The sequence below is a fragment of the Lepidochelys kempii genome, chromosome 2, assembly GCF_965140265.1.
Source record: "Lepidochelys kempii isolate rLepKem1 chromosome 2, rLepKem1.hap2, whole genome shotgun sequence".
Lineage (NCBI taxonomy): Eukaryota > Metazoa > Chordata > Testudines > Cheloniidae > Lepidochelys > Lepidochelys kempii.
The window spans coordinates 21,991,279-22,015,546 of NC_133257.1; the positions used below are offsets into that span (position 1 = coordinate 21,991,279).

Genomic DNA, 24,268 nt, shown 5'->3' on the forward strand with positions numbered 1-24,268 from the left:
AGTAAATATGGGGTGTCACGTTATTACCTTAAATGTTTTTGTTCTCGTTGTAGCACCTTCTGTGGAGATTGTGCAAAATGTGGTCCAGTAGCACTGAAGGCAGTTCAGTTTAAATATTTATTTTTAAAAATAGTCCTCCTTGTATTATACAATATTTGATATTCAGATGTAAGAGTAGGATTAAGTAAATAGAAACATTGAATAACTGTAGAAGTTTCTCAGATTTTTGAGGGAGGAATGAGGCACTCTCTCTAGATGTCACTAAAATTCTCTGAGGAAGAACTCTGTGTATCTTGAAAACATTTCTCTCACCATCCGAAATTGGTCCCATAAAAGATACTACCTCCCCCACCTTGTCTCTCTAATATCCTGGGACTGAAATAGCTACAACAATGCTGCATATAAAATTCTCTGCAGATTTCCGTTACTTTTGTTAATTGTTTTATGTTGGTCTTTTATCTGAACAGCACCACAAATATGCAGAGAGTTTTATGGACAAAAATATCTTTTTCCAGTGGTGATGTGGAGTCACGTATTTTCCCATGTTCTGCGAATCATGTGAATACTTTCCTCAACTTTTTTTTTTTTTTTGGTGTATCTAAATAGTTAATATAGTACAGCATATATTTAAGCATTTCACTAGTCAACATCTTTCCATGGTTTGACTGTCATAGCAACTGGAAACCATTTATATTGTGTGCAACAAGTGGCTGAAATTTTTTGTTTCTAGATACCGTCAGCTTGTGTTTTGGCATTTCCTGCCTGAAATATCTGACAACCACTGGAAAAGCAATGAACTTGTTCACTAAACGTTATAGCCTAAGTGTCTGCTTTATTTCCATCTCATTTTTAGGTTTTAGAGATCTTCATGATTTTACTGCCTCATGAGGCTATCCCAGTGAGTAAAATTGACAACTGCTCAGCAGTTATTATATAGAGTCCACCTCCTTCAGGATTCTTAAGTAAGTGTTACCTGGTTTCTGTGCATCTTATCCACCAGTCCAGAATTTTCCCCTAGCATAGTCCCTTTCCTCTTCATGGATAGTCCTATAAAGAAAAGGAGTACTTGTGGCACCTTAGAGACTAACAAATTTATTAGAGCATAAGCTTTTGTGAGCTACAGCTCACTTCGCTCACGAAAGCTTATGCTCTAATAAATTTGTTAGTCTCTAAGGTGCCACAAGTACTCCTTTTTACGGATACAGACTAACACGGCTGCTCCCTGACTCCTATAAAGGATTTTAGATTAGGTTAGATTACCTTTCTGATAGACATGGAAAATACTTTTGGTTGTTTTGTGTGTTTAAAGCCCTCACTGTCCTGATTATGATTATCTTGGCAAGTGATTTGCTGGCTTTGCCTTGACAGGCAGGTCGGAGAGAAACTTGTGTTCTGGACTGATGGATCTGAGGCACAGAAACTAACTTCCAGGTTAGAAATTATCCTTCAATCTGTGTATGGTAGGGGTACTAGATTGAGAGCATTAGTACTTTCCTTGACTGTTCATATTATTTCCTCCCCCTTTTCCAGCATCCACTGTTAAACTGCTAACAATGATTTCTTTTCTGTTCTGCTTTGGAGGAGACAATTAAAATATGACCAGTACAGTATCTGAAATTATTCTTTCTTACAAAATACCCTATTTAGATTTTTAACACTTTTACATTGAGACTTGATATTTCCAGGAAGTTTTTGGAAAGCGTAGGGGACAATTTCCTGGCGCAAGTGCTAGAGGAGCCAACTAGGGGGGGTGCTTTTCTTGACCTGCTGCTCACAAACCGGGTAGAATTAGTGGGGGAAGCAAAAGTGGATGGGAATCTGGGAGGCAGTGACCATGAGTTGGTTGAGTTCAGGATCCTGACGCAGGGAAGAAAGGTAAGCAGCAGGATACGGACCCTGGACTTCAGGAAAGCAGACTTCGACTCCCTCAGGGAACGGATGGCCAGGATCCCCTGGGGGACTAACTTGAAGGGGAAAGGAGTCCAGGAGAGCTGGCTGTATTTCAAGGAATCCCTGTTGAGGTTACAGGGACAAACCATCCCGATGAGTCGAAAGAATAGTAAATATGGCAGGCGACCAACTTGGCTTAATGGTGAAATCCTAGCGGATCTTAAACATAAAAAAGAAGCTTACAAGAAGTGGAAGGTTGGACATATGACCAGGGAAGAGTATAAAAATATTGCTCGGGCATGTAGGAATGTTATCAGGAGGGCCAAATCGCACCTGGAGCTGCAGCTAGCCAGAGATGTCAAGAGTAACAAGAAGGGTTTCTTCAGGTATGTTGGCAACAAGAAGAAAGCCAAGGAATGTGTGGGCCCCTTACTGAATGAGGGAGGCAACCTAGTGACAGAGGATGTGGAAAAAGCTAATGTACTCAATGCTTTTTTTGCCTCTGTTTTCACTAACAAGGTCAGCTCCCAGACTGCTGCGCTGGGCATCACAAAATGCGGAAGAGATGGCCAGCCCTCTGTGGAGATAGAGGCGGTTAGGGACTATTTAGAAAAGCTGGACGTGCACAAGTCCATGGGGCCGGACGAGTTGCATCCGAGAGTGCTGAAGGAATTGGCGGCTGTGATTGCAGAGCCACTGGCCATTATCTTTGAAAACTCGTGGCGAACCGGGGAAGTCCCGGATGACTGGAAAAAGGCTAATGTAGTGCCAATCTTTAAAAAAGGGAAGAAGGAAGATCCTGGGAACTACAGGCCAGTCAGCCTCACCTCAGTCCCTGGAAAAATCATGGAGCAGGTCCTCAAAGAATCAATCCTGAAGCACTTGCATGAGAGGAAAGTGATCAGGAACAGCCAGCATGGATTCACCAAGGGAAGGTCATGCCTGACTAATCTAATCGCCTTTTATGATGAGATTACTGGTTCTGTGGATGAAGGGAAAGCAGTGGATGTATTGTTTCTTGACTTTAGCAAAGCTTTTGACACGGTCTCCCATAGTATTCTTGTCAGCAAGTTAAGGAAGTATGGGCTGGATGAATGCACTATAAGGTGGGTAGAAAGCTGGCTAAATTGTCGGGCTCAACGGGTAGTGATCAATGGCTCCATGTCTAGTTGGCAGCCGGTATCAAGTGGAGTGCCCCAAGGGTCGGTCCTGGGGCCGGTTTTATTCAATATCTTCATAAATGATCTGGAGGATGGTGTGGATTGCACTCTCAGCAAATTTGCGGATGATACTAAACTGGGAGGAGTGGTAGATACGCTGGAGGGGAGGGATAGGATACAGAAGGACCTAGACCAATTGGAAGATTGGGCCAAAAGGAATCTGATGAGGTTCAATAAGGATAAGTGCAGGGTCCTGCACTTAGGACGGAAGAACCCAATGCACAGCTACAGACTAGGGACCGAATGGCTAGGCAGCAGTTCTGCAGAAAAGGACCTAGGGGTGACAGTGGACGAGAAGCTGGATATGAGTCAGCAGTGTGCCCTTGTTGCCAAGAAGGCCAATGGCATTTTGGGATGTATAAGTAGGGGCATAGCGAGCAGATCGAGGGACGTGATCGTTCCCCTCTATTCGACATTGGTGAGGCCTCATCTGGAGTACTGTGTCCAGTTTTGGGCCCCACACTTCAAGAAGGATGTGGATAAATTGGAGAGAGTCCAGCGAAGGGCAACAAAAATGATTAGGGGACTGGAACACATGAGTTATGAGGAGAGGCTGAGGGAGCTGGGATTGTTTAGCCTGCAGAAGAGAAGAATGAGGGGGGATTTGATAGCTGCTTTCAACTACCTGAAAGGGGGTTCCAAAGAGGATGGCTCTAGACTGTTCTCAATGGTAGCAGATGACAGAACGAGGAGTAATGGTCTCAAGTTGCAGTGGGGGAGGTTTAGATTGGATATTAGGAAAAACTTTTTCACTAAGAGGGTGGTGAAACACTGGAATGCGTTACCTAGGGAGGTGGTAGAATCTCCTTCCTTGGAGGTTTTTAAGGTCAGGCTTGACAAAGCCCTGGCTGGGATGATTTAACTGGGAATTGGTCCTGCTTTGAGCAGGGGGTTGGACTAGATGACCTTCTGGGGTCCCTTCCAACCCTGATATTCTATGATTCTATGATTCTATGATATTGCCCAGCTGTATCTTACATGTTTAAGGGAGCATCCATTCCCATATCAAATATCACCAATAGCAGATTGCAGGATTATAATATTAGAGAGTGATTCTAATTTTTAAAATAAAATTATAACAAGTTATTACTTGGATTACTAGTAGACCTTGTGTATTTCTTTATGGCTGCCAGTTTCATTGTATCCTTATTTCTTAATCGTTTGGTCACTCACAAACTAGCACTAGTGCTTCTTTAGTAGACTTGACTAATTTCCTGAATATCCCTGGTTATCACTCACCTAATCATTTTCCTTCTGGATGGAAGGAAAAAAACCTGGATCTAAACTGCTGTATATAGCTTGAAGGAGTATAAATCAGCCACAGTCAGCAGATTTTGTCTTTTTGCTGAACTAGGAACATATTGGAAAAACAGTGCTGTATTAGCGTTCAGATTTATGTCCTTCAAGCTTAATCCTTTTGCAATAAATCTAACTTTGTTTTAAAACAATTTATCAACTATAAACATGTAAATAACTTAGATTTGAGAAGTTGTGGGGGGAAAAAAACCCACTTCCCTAGTTGATTGCTGGGCCTCAGTTATTAGGAAATAGAGAATGCCTTACACTTCCTCATATATAGGGTATTCCAATGGTTTGCTAGTATGGTTCTCTTTCCATTTCACGCCTCCTGCTGCAAGACACAATCTGGTGTCTCCTTCAGTTGTGTGTCTTAGCCAGAAGATCTGGTGAGAGGCTCTCTCGAGACCTGATGCCAGGGCTGCTTTCATTTTTGAGACACACATACTCCCTATTTGTGTATTGAATTTATAGTATGATGGTAACTCTTAAAACTGAAGCTTCTGCATGAACGTTCTGCTGAGGTTGCAGGGGTTACTGGCTTTTTTTTTAAAAATGGAAAAAATTAAGGACCCTTTGCTTGTTTTTCCTTTAGCATTGTTATGTAAGGTTTCAATTTGTCCCTTTCTAGTTTAAAAATAATGAAAAATCAAACAAACCACAGCTTGTATCCATTGTGCTAAGCCTTGAAAATTCAAAAGATCAAACACAGCTTTTGTGTATGACTGTACTGTGAAGTGTATTTCAAGTTTTTAATTACATCTAGAATTTTGGTCTTTCAACTGTTGGGGGCTGTCTTGCTAATAAGATAGTGACATTAATGTGGTTACAGTCTTGTAGATTTCTTTAAAGCCGTGGTTTTATACACTACAACAGGGGTCAGCAACCTTTCAGAAGTGGCATGCCGAGTCTACAGGTATTCACTCTAATTTAAGGTTTTGCGTGCCAGTAATACATTCTAATATTTTTAGAAGGTCTCTTTCTATAAGTCTATAATCTATAACTAAACTATGGTTGTATTTAAAGTAAATAAGGTTTTTAAAATGTTTAAGAAGCTTCACTTAAGATCTGCATTTTAATTTAATTTTATCAGTTTAGTGTGATCCTTGGCCTTGCTTTTCCTTGCTGAGTTTTCCAATGTCTGGCACATATTTGGATACTTTAAGCTGCACACAGGCTTCTGAGAGATCCGTTGTTAACCAGCTCCGAGAGGGACAGAGGACAGATTTCACGTGTGAAAATACCTGTTCACACAAGTGTGTGGATCCAAATGCTGAAAGCATTGCAAACGTAGTTTTCTTCAAACAGTTAAATTTCACTGGCAGGGACGTCCAGCAGGTCAGAATAGAGGCCCCATGATCTCTCTCGGTAGCTTCAAGTGCACTCCACAGATCTCCAAACTTTGATGCCCACAATTCTGAGCTTTTTAACTGAATGAGCTGCATTTTGAAATCTTCAACACCCATCCACTGAAATACAGACAAATCCAAGTTGTTTTTGTTGAACTCCTCAGGTTTAATTATAAAAGAAAGCATTGGGCCAAATTTCTGGAAATGTTGAAATCTGTCAGAAAGTTCTGATTCCAGTTCTTGCATATATATTCTAATCTCAGCGTCAAACGCAGTGCACTGTTCCATGTGGCATAATAGTGATGAAAGCAGCAAATCGGGACTTAAAACTATCCCAGTACAGTGGTGCTGGAACTATTTTTAAGGTGGGGGTGCTGAGCTGTGCCCCCTCTTGCCCCTGTCTGCACCCCTCACTGCTCCAGGCTGTGGGCCGGGACCCCAGGTCAGCGGAGGAGCCCCCGGGACTGGTGGCTGGGACCCCAGGCTGGCGGATGGAACCCCAGCTGGGACTGGTGGCCAGGACCCGGGCAGTGTGAGTGCCACTGAACATCAGCTCGTGTGCTGCAGGTTGCGTATCCCTACACTACAAAGTGACTGCAAAAATGGTATTCTGGAGTGTCATGGTTGTGTCTCAATTATTCTAGTTCAAATTTGCTTGTTAAAAGAATATTTTTTTCTGCCAGCGTTAAACTCAGAATTGGGCTCTGAGAATAAAGCTAGGTTCTTTCCTTCTCAAGCGTCGTGATCTGTAATAAAGGTACTGCAGGCTTTAGCCAAAGTACAGTTGTGCACGTTGGAGCATGATTGGGTGATCAATCAAGAGTTCCTTGTGCTTTCCTTTGAAGTGCAATTCCTACAGGCTTGCTGCAGCAACCTGTAGGAGAGAGCTTTAATGTCCAGTGCTTGGATAACATGCCCAGCTTCAGGTTATGTCCCTGATCCTGGCGAAGGTAACATCAGGGTGACAGTGTATGCATATCTGAGGGTCAGTGTTGGTGGGCCTGCATTTAATTTCCTGGGCTCAACTCCACATAACGAATACCACCACCAGTTTGGTCCCCACAATTCAAGGTTGGATTTCTTTTCATTACCTTAACATCTTGGTCCTTACCTTCGAGCTCTTAATGGTTTGGGCCCAGGATACCTAAATGATTTTCTCATGCTTCAGGAACTCAATTGCTGCTGTTAAAGGCAGTGGCCTCTGCCACTGTCGTATTGTTTACTTTTAATCTTGCATCAACAATGAAAAATCCATGCTATTAGATGATAAACTTCTTTCCAATATCCGTATACAAAATGCTATCTGCTCTATACTTAGAGTATCTTTTTTAAACCTGCTTCTGTAAGGGCTTCATGCACCATGAAATGTGCTGTTGTTTATTTATGTAGACCTATTACTGCCTTATTGCTGTTTTTCCAGAACTTTCCCCCAAAATTTTAAAGCAAAGGTACTCATCAAATTTTTTTGAATATAGGCAGCTTATTTTGCATAATTTTGATAATTTTTCAGTTTAATAATTATATGGAACTAGTCTGAGACTTTCCTATTCCATATTTAAAAATTACTGGAGAACATTATCATCATGACTGATATGCTATCTTGAATCCAAGTTAGCTGTATCCTTGTATAATATATTGATCCATGCCTGTATTTTCATTACTCCACTACAATCACATTCCTTTATATACCCTAGATGGCAGAAAATAGAGAGATATACTGTAAACATTTTATATTGCAATGAAATGGAAGTATGATTAGGCTAACTTTCTAATTTCGTTTTGACCTATCTAGAGAAGTTGGAAGTTGCACCACCATCCCCAGGACAGCTGAAACACGGTAAAAGAAAAAAAAACTTATTAAATATAGTTAATAGTTGTATATATTCTTTGATTGCTCATACTTTTAAATACTTTGTCTTATTCTCAAAACTGTTCAGATTTATTCTAACTCCTCCTTTCATTAATGGGAGCTATCTACATATTTTCCTTAGAGACTAGTGAGAGAACCTACATCTGGAGTGCACTGAGGTATTAAAAAGTATCTGCAACCACCCTGCTGCTGTTTCATAATACGCTAATTGGGGAAATGACCAAATATCTTTGGTGTGTCTTATTGTCCCTAATGTCTAGTTTACCCAAACCCCAAGTATAAACTGTTACTGCATTGGAAAAGAAATTCAAAGCCAATACGGAACAGTGTATTGGTTCCAAGTTGTGTTGTTACGGTAGCATTTTTTTTGAAGCTGGAAATTTTAATGACCAATCAGGTTCTTATTCTTGTCGCTGACCTTTTGCAGTATTAGTTTTAGCTTTCTTTTATTTAGTGATCTACTTACAGATGTTACATTATTAAGATGGTAGAGGGGGGTGTACGTGCACATGCAGTATAAATATAGGCGTTGGATAACATTTCTGAGAATTTAGTAGTCAAGTCAGTGTGGTTATAGCACAGTGTTCTCTCCTATAGATGTAAGTTTGGGATTTGGCTAAAAATTGTAGGTGTTAAGATTCAGTGAATTTCTTTTTTGGCAGGAAGTGGTATCTGAGTAAATTATTTCTTATCCCACAGAAGTAGATTATCATGTGTGTGTGGAGCGGTGGAGGGGGACTAGAAAAAATAAAACTATTTGTATACACTGAGTAGAAATATTTTAATTTTTTAACTGCGCTTACATCTGCTTAATGTTGATCTTCCATAAACACTTTAGCAAACAGATTTACTGGCAGGAATGTTTGCCAAAGCAATTTATATTTAAGCAAATATTTCAGAATATTAATGGAAAGGAAATTTCAGATCAAAAGTATTCATGCTGTTAGTCTGCAAAGAGCTACTCGCATGCAGTGACTGAATTGAGTATGTGAAACAGTGAACAAATACATAAAAACTTCATTTTGATCACAGATAATTCACAAACAGGGAAAAAAATCCACCCCACTCCAAATTATTCTTGACAAATTATGTGTTCAGCTCTATTTATTAACAGAATGTAAGTACCTTTTTCTTGTACATCGATGGACAAACACACTACTACACCCTTTTCCCTTTTTTAGTTGTGTAAGTTGTTTGTAGTGTTACTCGTTCAGGGATCAGTCTAAACCCTATTGAAGTTATTAGAATCTCATTGATTTCATTTGAGTTTGATCCATATTTGGTAATACAGATCTTGAAAGGCACTGCAGTGTTTCACACTTGGTGTTTTCTATCTATATTGCCTTTCTAATGTCCTCCATGTTCAAGCATGCTAACATACCAGATGTATACAAATCACAATCCACTACACATTTTCAAATGCAGATATGAAGAGAGAGAGTTTTTACTGTCATGTAAAATAGTTCCAAAATTCCAAACTAAACCTTTAGTATTTGGGGGCAAAAAAAACCGTATTCAAGTATGGTATTTTAGTTCCAAAAATTGGATTATATCTAGGTGCCTCTACTGGATAGTATGAGTTGACTGTACCATTCACCTTTTTATTATTCTTTCAGTTTCCCTTCAATGTGAAATTAATACTCACAGGTTTTCACTCTACCCTTCTTTCTTTCTCTATCTCCCTCCCCTCCCCCGGTGGTTGTACTTCTGTATGTTTACAAAATAGCATAAATTTTAAAAGACCATAGATTTTTAAGATGATATTGGGGAAAAAATGTCAAATGGCAGAAACATTGGGAATATTACCAAAAAGATGTTTAAATGAGTCTATTCCCCACATTTGTTTTTTAAGTTATATGCGTTATACTTCAGTTCCCTATTTAATATTTATATTCTAGTAGCACCCAGAGTTTCTAATCAGGACTGAGGCTTCACTGAGACAGGTGCTGTATAAAAACGTACAAAGACACATTCCTAGCAGAAGAGCTGGGTATGACAGCAGTAAGAAAATTGTGCTGTAATAAAAGCCTGCTTATTATTGAAGGAAGGTACTCGTGTCATAGACCATACCAAGTTACTACAATATTGAGTTATATCAAGTGGCATTTTCTTCTCTTGAACTATCAGAGGAAAGGTGAGGGGTAGAGAAAAAGGGAAGGGTTGGGAATGCAGAAAATGGAGATGAAACTCAGTTCTTCAAGCAGGGAAATGAGGAGCAGATTTAAGTGTAGAAAATGTTAGCACTGGCCAAGAAACATAAAGGAAGACATACTCCCTGATCTGAGGAGTTTACAGTCTTAAAAAAATCACAGCTCCAGGAACATGTTAAGGAAGCCAAGATAATGTAGATAATTATAGACCCTCGCAGGGTCTTGGAGTCTGGGCTCCAGCCTCAGCTCAAATGTCTACACTGATATTTTGTAACCCCACAGCCCAGGTTAGCTGAGGATAGCTGCAGCCATGCTGTGGGTCTTCTATTGCAGTGTGAGCATACCCAGTGAAAACAAAAAGGTCAGGACAACAAGTCCAAGCTATATAAAAGCAGCCGGGGAAAGACTACTGCATGTGTGTCTTAATTTGTCTTTTAAATCTGATATCTTGCAATTGAACAGTTGAAACTTAGATTTATTTAAATGAGTGAACTCAGCTATAGAGTCTTACTTCTTATTTTTCATTTCTTTCAGTGTTCTTCCACAATGCAATACCTTTTGTAGGGTTTGGATTCTTGGATAATGCAATTATGATTGCTGCAGTAAGTTTGTCTTTGTCTGATTTTGATAAAGGAACTGTAGTGTCTCAGATTAAATAAACATAGTTTCTACTCATCACTTCTATTATGATTTCCAGAAGACTTTTTTTTTCTGCCATGTTGCTAACTTCAGTCCCATTTTAGTACTTCCACTGAGAATATTTTCACATTTTATTTATACAGAATATTTTCAAAATTTGTTTTTTTTTTTTCAGAATAGTGATGTTCATGTCTGAAGGGGCAAAATTAAAGCTGATCTTATTTTTGCGTGGTTTGAAAAGAACTTGCTTTTTTTTCTGCTCTTAAAGATCTGTGCAGTGTGAGCTGTCTAATGTGTGAAGAATCCTTTGTTCTGTTGACTGACACTGGCTTGCCATGTGACATTAGACATGTAATGAAACATGTCTTATTTATAAAATGGTTATAATATATACACAGCACACGAGAGTGTTGACTGACACTGGCTTGCCATGTGACATTAGACATGTAATGAAACGTCTTATTTATAAAATGGTTATAATATATACACAGCACACGGGGGTATTGTCATGCTTAATGTTTGTAAAGAATGTTCGTGATTTGCTGATAAGTGGTCCTATAGATATGCTGTAAGTGCTTTTGCTGCTTTTTATTATATACAGTATTTTATTAATCTAGGTGGGTTTAATTGGAATAACACTTTCAAATATTTCTACCTAATTCATCGATTCTGTGGCCAGAAAAGATCATTTTGATCATCTAGTCTGAACGTCTGTATAACACAGGCCATAGAACTTCCCCAAAATAATTCCTAAAGGCAAAATAAACTAGTGGAGTGGGAACAGGAGTAGAGGCCAAAAACTCTTACTTTTAATCTTGATTTTTACCACCGACCCTAGGGGGTTGGGCATGCTACTTAATCGCATTGTGTCATCTTCCTCCTCTGACAAATAAGGCCCTATCTCATGTGGTGTTGAGTATTTATTATTTTGAGTAGCATTTGAAGATGTAAAAGTGTTAAAATAATTATAACATGTATTAGTTTTACATTTAGCTAAGAGAATTAAAATAGGAAATTAGTGTGCTGAGATTGGGACTCCTGTTTTCTGATGTCCAGCAGATAGCCACTGTGAAACAAATATATAGTATGAAATGAATATAGGAGGTATGAAACATATGAAGCAGGGACCTGTATTTAAGGGAATGGGAAAGGCTGGGAGGAGATGTATTGATCAAGTAGAAGCTATGGTATTACCTATCTCTGTACTTCTAAATACGAAGCAAGCAGCCGTCAGTCTGTTATGTTAAATATGAATGTTCTTAACTTATTGCTGACAAGTAATGCCTCAAATAATGACAAGACGAACTTTTATTTTCAGGGAACCCAAATAGAATTATCGATTGGAGTTGTCCTGGGAATAACTACTATGGCAGGCAAGTAAGATAAACACAATAAATGTAAACCAAAATAGCAAATTCCTTCAGTCTAGACTGAAAATAAGCCACATGGATTTGAAACAGCTGCTCTTTGTTCCATAATTGAATCTTGTTTATAGAGAAACAATTCTGTTGTTAAAAGTAAGTATTCCATATACAGTCATGGAATTTTCAGCTGAAATAGCCTCTGAAGATATTGATAGATTGTATAAAAATCCAGTTGTGTTACTTTTTTTTTTTAAAAAGTGGCATTTCTGTAGGAAAGCTGTAAACCACCACAGGTCTGATTCTACAAGCTGCCATGTGCCTGCAACTCCAAATAAAGTACACAGGAGTTGAGGGAACTCACCTTGCAAAATCAGGCTCACAGTCTATAGCTGTTAACTATGTTTAAATGATCTTGTCTGTTTACCAGTATTTGCAACATGTTGTTTTAATTCTGTCATTGTTTGAAAGAAGACTCTAAAGTTCCAGTTGCAGAGAAATGGCACTTGAATGCTTACATGAAAGTAGGGATGACTTTGTCTTGTATAAATCTAGATGTAACTCTTTTGCAAAATTCTGCTTTACTACAAAATTATCAAAAGTATTTTTGTTTAACTAATTAATGGTGGCCAATACCAGATGCTTCAGTGGTAATGAACAGAACATGGCAATTATTGAGTGATCCATCCCCTTGTCATCCAGTCCCAGCTTCTGGCAGTCAGAGGTTTAGAGACACTGAAGGCATGGGATTGTATCCCCAAACCATCTTAGCTAATAGCCATTGATGTATCTATCATCGATTAAACTCAACTAATTCTTTTTGAACCCAGTTATACTTTTGGCCTTCACAGCATCCCCTGGCAAAGAGTTCCATACATTGACTGTGTGTTGAATGAAGAAGTACTTCCTTATGTTTAAACCTGCTGTCTGTTAATTTTATTGGGTGAACCCCTAGTTTTAGTATTTTGTGAAAGGGTAAATAACACTTCCCTGTTCACTTTCTCCACACCATTCATGATTTTTTAGATCTGTATCATTTTGGAATGCAGAGATGTATAGTTTCTCCATCTGGGTGTTCTCCTCAAATACTAGTTAATAGGACATAGAATGAGTAGTTTCCTTCTCTGTTTTTAGGAAAATACACATTAGCAACAGGAATTTAGTTATAAATCCAGTAGCATTAGCAGACCTTTTTGAATGACTTTCTTAACATGGCTAGTATAGACCTAGAAAGAGTGCTCAGTTGGAAAATGTCAAACATAAAAGCCACGAAAATGTGACTAAAAATAGTGCCATGCTTTGTAATTTGCTTTACGGAGTCCCTGTTAAAATGTGAAATATCATCAAGAAAAACTATTGTTTGAGAGGGAATTGGTGTCTGATTATGCCATGTTGATTTACTTCTGTTATGTGATCTTTGTGTGTGTGTGTGTGTATATATATATAGTTATTTATTTAACTGGGAAGAAAATCTAAGTTAATTAGAACTATCCTTAAGATTAGTTTGGTAATTTAAAGCTTTTTGTTCTGCTTGCCCATACAAGATTCAATATGCATGTTGGTATACACTGACTGAATTACCAGTCTTAGACATTTTTACACCAGATCTGAAAAAGTTGTGTCTAGGCACTGCCAATGGCATTAAGTAACAGACAGGCAAAGCCTAACAGGCACTTTGGGCTTTATGGAGGCACTGTGGTGTCTTTAGTGTTTTGCAGTCCCCATGGAATGCTTTGTGACCACTCCATGTTGGATAGACTTACAACCTTTACATTGGCCAAGTGAACTGTTGTATTTTGGTGCTGGGGGTATCTGTTAAACCAAACGTGTTATACCAACTATCTGAATTATCTCCTTTATTTTTACTTCTGAGATAAAGAAATAATTTAAGTTTCGAAGTTGGAGTACTTCCTGTTTACTCTCAGTGGTATGTACTCTCTCCGCACATGTGGGACAGCGGCCCAGAAGGCAAGAGGAATTGGTTTGCCTTGTGTAGACTGACTTTATCTTTTTAATGTTAATTAAATTTTTAAAAAAATCTAACAACAAAAAGGTAAACCTACTTGCGAGTTCTGCTCTTGCAACATAAATGTTTTAAATGTGTGTAATGTAAAACATTACTCTTTCAGGCATGTATAAAATATATTTCTCAGAATAAGAGCTAGTCTACATGACCAATGCAACTGTACCACTGTAGCGCGTCTCGAAGACTCACTCTGCCTATGGGAGAGCACTAGCCTGTCAGCATAATTACTCTACCTCTATGAGAGGGAGAAGCTATGTCCATGGGATACCACTGCCTTTTACTGGAATATCTGTCATACCTAGCTATACAACTTCTGGTGCAAGTGCTGTTGCTTCTGCTAACTGACTGGAAGCCTTTTTGTGTGACTCCAACTAAGGACTCCTAGTTCCTGTGTCAGATGTACAAAGTTGGCTGGTGGCTGTGGCCATTGTTAACTAAAGTCTGAAAATTTGTTATTCCATGTCCCAGAACTGAGTGATTTTCCTGAATTTAATAAATTCAAGAAAATAAGTGCACCACATATGATGTTAAAGCTCTGCTAGACCTAGTGTTACAAATTGTGCTGCTAAAAGAAATCCTAGTGTAAGAGAAGAAACTTAATTCTGGATACTCATGCTATATATCTTAATTACTCTTTTGTCCGTGGGTTTTGTAAAATAATTCTTTTCTGTTTCTCAATTTTTCAGCTGCTGCTTTGGGAAATCTTGTTTCAGATTTAGCTGGACTCGGGTAAGTCTGCATTTTGCTTGAAGTATGTTATTGCCTGATCTCAAAAAAACAAAACAAAACCCCCCCACTCAACAAAGCTTAATACACTGTAGAAATCCCTTTGGGTGTTTCTAATTCTTGAAATGTATATTAACAAACCAGATACCCATAAAGATACCAAAATAATTGCCCTTCTCTCCTTGCTTTGCTCAGAAATAAAGCTGCATTCTTCTTCGAATTACTGCACCTGTGGCTCCCAGTTATAGTGTTCATATGCCCCAGCACAGGAGTTTTGAACATTTTCAGTAGCAGTGTCCAGGAGGGGGTTGCCTTGTATGCCCTCATTCCCCAAGTACATAAAGGGCACAGTGATCCCAACTGCCACCCAGTTCCTTCTAACTGCCTCAGCCAGCGAGTCAGAACAACTATCGGTGTGTCTACACTGCAAAGAAAAAAACACAGGGCAGCAAGTCTCACATTCTAGGTCAACTGACTCAAGCTTGCAGGGCTTGCTGTACAGGGCCAAAAATAAAAGCTAAAAATTTCTGCTTGGGCTTTGAAACCCAGCGGAGAGGTGTGGGGGACGCGAAGGGACCTAGCACTGTCTTCACAGGGGCTTAGGTCAGCTTCATAGCACTGCTCAGGGGTGTGGATGTCACACCCCTGACCAGTATAGTTAAACTGATGTGCTTTTCTAGTGTAGGCCAGGTCTCAGTTTCGCAGCATCGAATCCTGTCTCTGTGGCTGGGAGGGCAGAGGAGTTCTTCAAAGGAGCTGTTATGCCAGTGCTGAGAGCGCAGAGGAGCGCTGTTGTGCTGAAGCATAGCACAGAGCTGTGACAGAAATCTTCCTCTTCCTCTTCAGCTAAAAGATCTCAAAGGAAGAAGAATTCAGACAGTCACCTTCTTTCCTCCTCTTCAGCACAGGCTTCAGCAGCACTCTCCCTTTCAGCATCAGAGTGGTTCGGACAGTCTTCTGCAGTGCTTCCCTCGTTGGCACAGCACCTTTGATCAAAGCCCGTTCTGGGCCAGGGTTTCAGCTGCTGAGGAAACTTCAAAGCAGGGAGAGGCATCTACAATACCCTCGCTGCAGGGACCTTTTTGCAACTAAATTTGCAGTTCCAAAGGCTTCTTTTATGTCTTTGTCAAACCTTAGGGTCACTCCAGGTCCTATGTCACCAGTCCTAGAAGTTCCCCAATCTTGATACCAAACATATCCCTTCCTCAAAACGAAGCCAGGGTACCGCTAAAGAAAATTGCTTTGAACCAGCATGTTGATACAATTAAGGATTTAAGTCCCAATCAAATCCTTCCATCTCCTGTTATGGGTTCTGCACAGGGCTTTGGAGCTGTGCTCTGGCTCTGCTCCAATTCCAGGCAAAAAAACCTGCTGCTCCGTGCTCCCAGCTTCGGGCTCCGCTCCAAAGCCCTGGTTCTGCATTAGAAGTTTCTTCATCCAAAGATGCTGACGGGAGTCCTCCACCAAAAAGGAAATTGCATGAACGGAAAGAAAATAAGTCTTGGCAGGCATATGGAAAAGACCTTCCCATTTAACCCAAGGACGCTAATTATTACTATGCTCCTTGATTCCCTCCACTACTTTCCATATGGTCCACAACCATGGCCATATTTGGCTCTCATGGCCTCAATAGTTGCAATTTTGAGGGACAAGTTCTCTCACAGTATATGAAATCTATTCATGAGTCACCGGCTACAAACCCTATAGTCCTGATCACCCATTAAGTTGAAGATGCAGAGGAACAACAAATTGTAAGTGATGGTGAAATACCAGCCCATCAGGACAATTCTTCTGATCTTCTTTCTTACCTGATGGAAACCATTTCATAGGCTACACCACTTTCAGCGGATGATTTTTAAAATCTTCGAGGAATCATTGAAGCATATGACAAAAACAATAGAATTTACTATGGTGACAGTTCAGGAAAAACAAACTTTTTGATATTCTACAGCATCCCAAAGCGGGTTTGCACTACCTATTAATGAAGGAGTATTGGATCCAACAAAAGATTTCTGGGCTACCTCTGTTTCCATTTCAGCTATTTTAAAACACACTGATCATAGATATCAGGTGCCCCCTAGGATTTGAGTATCTTTGTCACATCATCATCTCGCTTCATCACCACTGGTTGCTGCAGCCAATGAACGATCAAAACAGACTAGGAAATCTGTTCCAAAGGGGATTGGATTTTTTTTGAAAGAAAATTTACTCTTCAGCATTTTTATAGATCAGGATAGCAAATTATCAAATCATGCTGTCTAAATATGATTATATCCAGTGGGTAGACTGTCGTTTAAGGACAAATTGCACTCAGAATAGAGCTAAGTTTAAAGCTATTTGTGAAGAAGAGCAGCTTATTGCTAAAACCTCTCCAAGCTACGTTAGATGCTGCTGATTTGAGTGCTTGTTTAGTGGCTGTAGGTATCATGATGCAGTGCTCATTGTGGTTCTCTGCATCAGGTTTACCAAAAGAACTGCAAGTGACAATTGAAGATCTGCCATTTGATGGTCAGAATCTATTCAGTGCCAAGTCTTACGAATCTCTGCATTAATTAAAAGACTCAAGTTGCACACTCAGGTCATTGGGTTTATGTAATCCTTCCTTCAAAAAGAAATTAGTTTCATCCTCAATTTTCATTCTCCAGATATAGGAATGCTCAATATCCTTCTTTTTCATATTCCTGACACCAAAGGCCCTTCTGAAAAATCTAGAAAGAAATTTAGATATCAGAAGTAGTAATCAACTCCACTGCCCTCTTCTAGAATTACTCAGTTGGGTCAGACACACAGACGTCAGATTTGATGCTCTTTTACTCCACCCTTTGGTTCCCATCTATTTTATTTCCTGGAGGCTTGGTAGAAATCACCACAGATTGATGGGTCTATTAAGTAATCAGGGATGGTTATGTCATTCAGTTTCAATCCTTACCTCCTTCCCAGTCCCTTTTCAGGGACCTTTCTTATGAGAGTGTCATGGATCAGAAAATTGACAAAACTGCTCAAGCTTGGAGCAAGAGAGTTAGTTCCTCAGCAGTATATGGGAAAAGGCTTGTATTCTCCCTGTTTCCTCATATTAAAAATAAAGGTGACTTGCGTTCGATTCAAGATCTCAGGAACCTCAACAAATTCATTTGGCATGCAAGGTTCTACATGGTAACTCTTGCTTCAGTTATCCCTGTGCTGGATCCCATGGATTAGTTCATTACCTTTGACTTACAGGACACTTATTTTCATGTATCAATCACACCCAGCACACAGAAAGTATCTGTTTTATGGCTCTGGGGAGTCATTACTCATTCAGAATACTACTTTGGAATTTCATCAGTACAGAAGACATTTACAAAATTCTTGTCAGTAGTGCAGCCCATCTCCTCAGAAAAGGGTTGCATATTTACCATTCCCTAGAAGACTGGATTGTGTAGGGGAAGTGACGAACACAGGTCATAACGGCAGCAAAGAAAGTGATTTGTTTGTTTTCATTCCTGGGTTTAAGGATCAACTTTAAAAAGTCTACTCAGATTCTGTCCCAATACACAGAGTTCATCAGAGCTCTCTTAGACTCAATAGCAGTGAGACGTTCCTCGCGCCGGACAGATTTCAAATAATAAAAAATCTGATTCTTCACTTCCATACTTACCCACAGACAACAATAAGGATATGCCTGAAGCTTCTAGGCCATATGCTTTGTGTACATTTGTAACCCCATTTGCCAGGTTACATCTGGCTGTTTCAAGCATGGATCAAAACTGTTTACAGACCAGCAATCCACACTAAGTCAGTGAAAGTGCTGATCCTAGATCAAACTCTATTCTTGATGGAAAGGTGGATGATACATGGAAATGTATGTGCAGGAATTCCATTTGCCCCTCTGATTGCACCCAAAACTTTGATAACATATGCACCCAATATGAGCTGGGGAGAACACACAAATCAAGACTGGAGGCCATGAGTTCGAACATATCTAGAATCCACAGTTCACATAAATGTACTTGAACCAAGGGAGGTAAGATTAGCTTGCAAAGCATTTCTACCTGTCATAAAGAATTCTTAAATCCAAGTTCTGACGGACAATTCCATGGCTGCCTATTACTTAAACAGATGGAGGCACGAGGTCAGGCCTTCTTTGCCAACAAGCCATAAAACTTCGGGAATGGTGCATTCAGAATCACATAAAATTGACAGCTCTTCGTCTCCCAGAAAAGAAAAAATGGTCTAGTGGCCTCACGGAGGAGGAAAATGTACTTATCTCACAAGTGGGAAGTAAAAAAATGCAAAACTAAACTGATTTTTTTCAAGTGTGGGGACTTCCCCAGATAGACTTAGTTACATCAGTTCAAAATAGGAAATGTGTGATATTTTGCTCTTGAGCAGGAAAGAATCTGGAATCTCTAACAGATGATTCATGATTTCTTGGTCACACCGTTTGATGTATGTTTTCCCTCCATTTCCACTAATTCCAAGGGTGTTAGACAATATGGCAAGAAAAGTCTTGAGTTATACAGATGGCTCTGGCTTGACCTTGCCAGTTTCGATTCTCAGATCAAATGTTACTGTCATCAGTTTATCACATTCACAGTTCTGGAAGGCCTGTTATCATAGAGTCACGGTCTGATTCTCCACCCAGACCCAGCCTCTCTGCCTTTCACATCCTGGATGGTATCTGGATGTCTTCAACAGACAGAGAGCATTCTTCAGACGTACAGACCATTCTTCTTCGGAGTAGAAAATTATCCAATAGGGCTAAATACATGGCCAAATGGAAACATTTTTCTTTATGGGCGAGGTCGAAAGGTTACGCTCCATCTCAGTGTACAGTTCCAATAATATTAGATTGCCTCTTATTTAAAGCATTCAAGACTTTATCTCTTCAATCAAATTCATTTGGCAGTGATATCTGTATTTCATTCTCCAAAAGAGGGAGATACATTTTTTTCCCCTCTCATAAGTCAATGAATAGATTTATTAAAGGGCTTGTTCACATTTTTTTCCTTTTGTGAGAGAGATTGCTTCAGCATGGGAAGCAAATTTAGTGCTTTCTTCACTTATGGACATCCCTACTTTGAACCTTTATCAGATTGTCCAGTTCATCTAACAGTGAAGGTAGCATTTCTGGTGCCAATTAACATCAGCTAGTAGAATAAGCATATTTCAAGCCATATGGATTAATCCTCCATGCACATTTTTTTTCACATGGATAGAGTAATTGAGATTGCATCCATATTTTATTTCCAAATTGCTATCAGATTTTCATAACAATCAGTTCACGCATTTACCAGTTTTTCCCCACAAAAGCTTCATTCTTCTCCTGCTGAATCTAAATTACGTATTTTAGATATGAGGTCCCTGTTATATTGCCTAGCTAGCACTAGATCTTTTCATAAAATGACAAGATTTTTCATTGCTTAGGATGACAAATCAAAAGGGATGGCTATTTCATCACAGACTTTCAAAATAGATATAGCATGTCTTAAAACTGCTTATATTAACAGGAAGAGACATCTGTCAAGCATTCAAACCACTCCACCAGAGCATAAGCTTCATAGATAGCAGCTTAAGTCAAGTCCTAATATAAGAAATATATATAACAGCTACCAGGTCTTTAGCTCGTACATTTACGAAACATTATTAGTTAATTACTGCTTCAAGACGTGACACCCATTTTGGTAGAGTTGTTTTGCCGTCTCTTTTCCAATAAGTCCTGGCTCTCATCTCTTAACAGATAACTGCTAGGTGATCGCTATGAGTGGGCTACTCATGTGCAGTACTGCGAAGGAGGAAGAATGGTTATTTACCTGGTAGTAACTGTGGTTCTTTGAGATTTTCTGCGTATGTGGATCCCATGACACAGCCACCATTCCCACAGCTTAGAGTCCTATAAATGAGGATTCTGGGTGGCAAAAGGAACTGAATAGTGGTTGAGGTTGCTGTGACCTTTGTGCCTTTGGAGGGGACAGGCACAAGGGCATGCAGGTTACATGTGTGACGTCTACTGGACACTGCTAGTGAAAATGTTCCCAACCCCTGTGCTGGGGCACGTGGACCCCATAAGTGGGATCCACATGTGCAGAATGTCTTGAAGATCAACAGTTACTATGAGGTAAGTAACTGTTCTTTATCTGTTTCTTACAGTAGCTGGAATTACGATATCGTTACTCACATTGATTTCTCTTTCCGTTTCGGAATGTATTTTAGCCTTTGCTCCATTCCAAAAATATAGCAAAGTAGCTAAAGTTTAGCTTTAAAAGTTTTGCTGTATCCATTAAAAAGTATATTCACATACTTTGCAGATGATAAATAGAATTTTCACCCATTGTTGCAAACAGAACTTGCATTCACAAAACCCATTCATTTCAATGTGTTCTGTAGATGCAAATATAAAACAGTTGCCTACTGGTAAGGGTTAGAATTGTGTTTGCACAAATGTTTGTACCTGCAAAATGTGGACCCATGTATGTATGTGCGCATATGTGTTTTTGTGCATGTCTAAATGGAGACTCAGTAGAGAACCAGCTGAAAACTTGACCCTAAGGACAGTTCATTAATGTTCAAGTTGCATTAATGTAATGAAATGGCCAGAAAGTGCAAAACTGTGTTCAGATTAGAGAAACATAACTAAAGTGCCATACATCCAACATTTTAATATTTTTCATGCTAAGCTTTTTTTAGAGCAGTTCCTTAAAAATGTCCTTGATCATCTCAGCATGACATACATTCTGTGCTAGAATATGAAGTTGCCACCAGCAGCATGTGGAGTCAGTATTTGAGACTTTGGGCAAGATCTTTGGATAGCATCATATGCTGTCTTAGCCTCAGTTAGTTCAATGCTGTCTCATTCTGGAATAACAAAGCCCACAGTGAGAATCTTTTGGTGTTAGTATCTTCAAATAGCTTTTTCATATACAGGAAAAAATATGGAAGTAGTTATAAACTGTTCAGTCCTAATCTATAAACTGGACTTTATATTATAGTTTGAATAGACTCTGCATCTTTCAGTTCATCTAATGTAGTTTACTAGAGTGCCTAGACAGGTTGTTGGGATGTTCCAGATCATCTGCCTTCAGGCAGGTTTGTTCAGCTGGCCTGCATCTTTGGAATACACTCCTTTTTATGGAGTTTATTTCCAGAGGACTTGTGCAACCTAGAGCTCCGTAACTATTTCCTTGAGGCTTATTTGGCAGGCCAAGTCCTTCCCAAACTCATTTCCACCACCTTTACTGTGTAGCAGCCCACTATCTGCACCTAACGATAAAAGTGAGACTAACCTCCAGGTGGATAAGTTGGTTTAAAAGAGAGAGAGCTTTCCTAACTTGCATTCCTCTGCAGTGGGAAAACACTGCACTGTTAATACCAAGTGTTCCCCAGCAAGTGGCTAAAGTTCCAGGCATGCTTTGGAATATTGCCAAAGCTTTGACAAGAGGTAACAGGCTTTTAGAATCTCTACATAGAGAATTTCATGGTAATAACAATTTGCTCTTGGAAAACTGAAAAACCTGAAGAGTTGCATATAAACTAGTAATTCTTTGGAATTACTTACCTGCATTGGGAGGGGCAATCTACAAATACAGTGCCTCATACAATTTTAATATATTTTGCAAGTATTAATGTGCGTTGAGAATCACAAAAGTGGTAGAGTGGGTGAGGTAATATCTTTTATTGGACCAACCTCTGTTGGTGGAAGAGAAGCGTTCAAGCTCTGTGTCCACATGAAAGCTTGTCTTTCACCAACAGAAGTTGGTCCAATAAAAGATATTACCTCACCCACCTTGTCTGTCTAATATCTGGGGACCAACACAGCTATAATACTGCAAAAGGCTAAATGGATTAACTCTGCCAAGAACTTTGCTCTGAAACTTTTTTCAGTTCCATTTTTAAAAAGGTAACTTTTGTTTGTCATGTAGTTACTGGTATGATAAGGGTTATGGTAAATATGCTGAATACTCACATTACATTTTAATACTAATTTTTATTTTACAGTTGTACTGTTACATTTTAAGAAAAAGGTATACAAGAGGGGGGAAAGATGTCTTTAGACTCCAGACTTGAGTAGTTATCAATGGTAAATTAGTATGTGTGAGACTTTTCTGCTTTCTTTTCCACAGGAAAAAAACATATTGAACATTGATTTCTGCCTCAGCAACTGATTATTAAAGCACAAATATATGATATGATAGAATGTTCCATGAATAATTGTTGAGAGGGAAGCTCTTACATATGTACTGGATTTTTTCTAGTACTGAAAAACATTGCTAAATGATTAAATATTTTGTTCATAAAGTTACTGTAAATGTGTCAAACTACAATAATGTTCAGGTCTTATTACATGAAGTTTTGGGTTTTCTGGAAGGCTTGACTAATTAGGGAGTGAATTAGTCAAAAATATGCACTTACAATGTAAATGTGAACTTTCGAGTCTGAATATTTTCTTCTATATGCCAAACTGGTGGGTGAACAGTACAGCATGCAAGAAGAAAAACTTTTCAGTATAAGTTAGTACTACTTTTGCACAAGTAATTTAACTTCAGTTGTGCATTACTCCAGCTAATATATTTTCAAATCCAAAAGCCTGAGTACTACTGACATGTGGCTCTTTTTTAGTCTTGCAGGCTATGTTGAAGCTCTAGCTTCGAGAATGGGCCTGTCAATTCCTGATCTGACACCCAAGCAAGCAGATATGTGGCAAACGCGTCTCAGTGCACATGTGGTAAATATATTTATGTATAGTTTGTGTGTACTTTTCACTGGTAATTAGCAGGGATGGGAAGAATCCATTTTTTTTCATTTTTGTCAAATATCAAATACTTAGCTTTCAGTAGTTGGTAAATACTGAATATTGTTGTGTCAAGTTGAGGGGAAGCAGATCTGGGCTGGGGGGAGTGGGGGAGAGGAGGGAGAGGTAGATCTGGAGTTGTGTTTGGGTGATTAGAGGCTGGCTGCAGTAGGGATAGGGGTGGAAAATAGCCACACAATCTGCATATGTCTGTGAACTCTGGCTGTGGTGGTAAGATTAGGTGGGTATCTGTGAAGTCAGTCAACGTGATGGCTGGCAGTTCTTGTCCTTTAGAGAGTTTGGTTTTTATATTCATTGTTCGTGTCAGACTTATTAAATACTTTCTGGGAATATATCTGTAGTGTGTACAAATCTAATTCCAATCCTTAATTTATATATAAATTTGGATATGAAAACACCACCTTTCATCTAAGTAAAATGTGCATGTTAAAGGAATATCCACCACCTAGACTTAAGATAGAAATCATTTTCAGAATTACTGGATATTCATCATCTTACAGAGAGAAAATGTTGGGTATTTTAATTTTATTAAAAATTGAAGTATTTGATATTGACTCATTAAAATGGGGGGAATTAAATTTGCCAGTTTATTTCTGTGGCAATTCATTGTGATGAAATAAATGCTACAGCTGCAAGATGAAGGAAATATCCAAGCAAAAGTTGAAAAAGTAATGTGGGAATAGTTTACCTTGGTGGAAATTAGGGTAAAAAAAATTGCAGCATTTATCTTGGAAAAGTCATTATGGAGAGCTGTGTGTTGTATGTCCTGATGTAACATCACCAGCAGCAAAAGAAGCAATGAATCCTCTAGCCTTATGTACAGGTACTAAATGTTTTCAATGGCACATTCGTCAGCCTGTAGCATTTAGGGTTTTCCTATGCTAATTGTTAATCCCAAATGTTAAAATTTTGAGAGTCCGACTCCTGGAACTTTAAACAAAGTTAACTGTAGA

At 39.1% G+C, this 24,268-nt stretch overlaps 1 protein-coding gene across 4 annotated transcripts in view; it reads left to right on the top strand.

Moving 5' to 3' along the window:
- The window catches only part of TMEM65 (transmembrane protein 65), a 54,447-nt gene that overhangs the window by 24,198 nt on the left and 5,981 nt on the right, over nt 1-24,268 (top strand). For 2 of the 4 annotated variants that reach the window (XR_012157089.1, XR_012157090.1), the window contains 6 exons: nt 7,548-7,592; nt 10,310-10,377; nt 11,733-11,787; nt 14,488-14,530; nt 14,723-20,624; nt 23,123-23,206. Coding sequence is in view for 2 of the 4 variants with exons in the window: in XM_073330167.1 (XP_073186268.1) it covers nt 7,548-7,592; nt 10,310-10,377; nt 11,733-11,787; nt 14,488-14,530; nt 23,123-23,228 (317 nt within the window). In the remaining 2 variants the exon portion in view is untranslated. Of the gene's footprint in view, nt 1-7,547; nt 7,593-10,309; nt 10,378-11,732; nt 11,788-14,487; nt 14,531-14,722; nt 20,625-23,122; nt 23,229-24,268 lie in introns of those variants that run through there. The other 2 variants (XM_073330167.1, XM_073330169.1) reach the window with 1 other exon arrangement.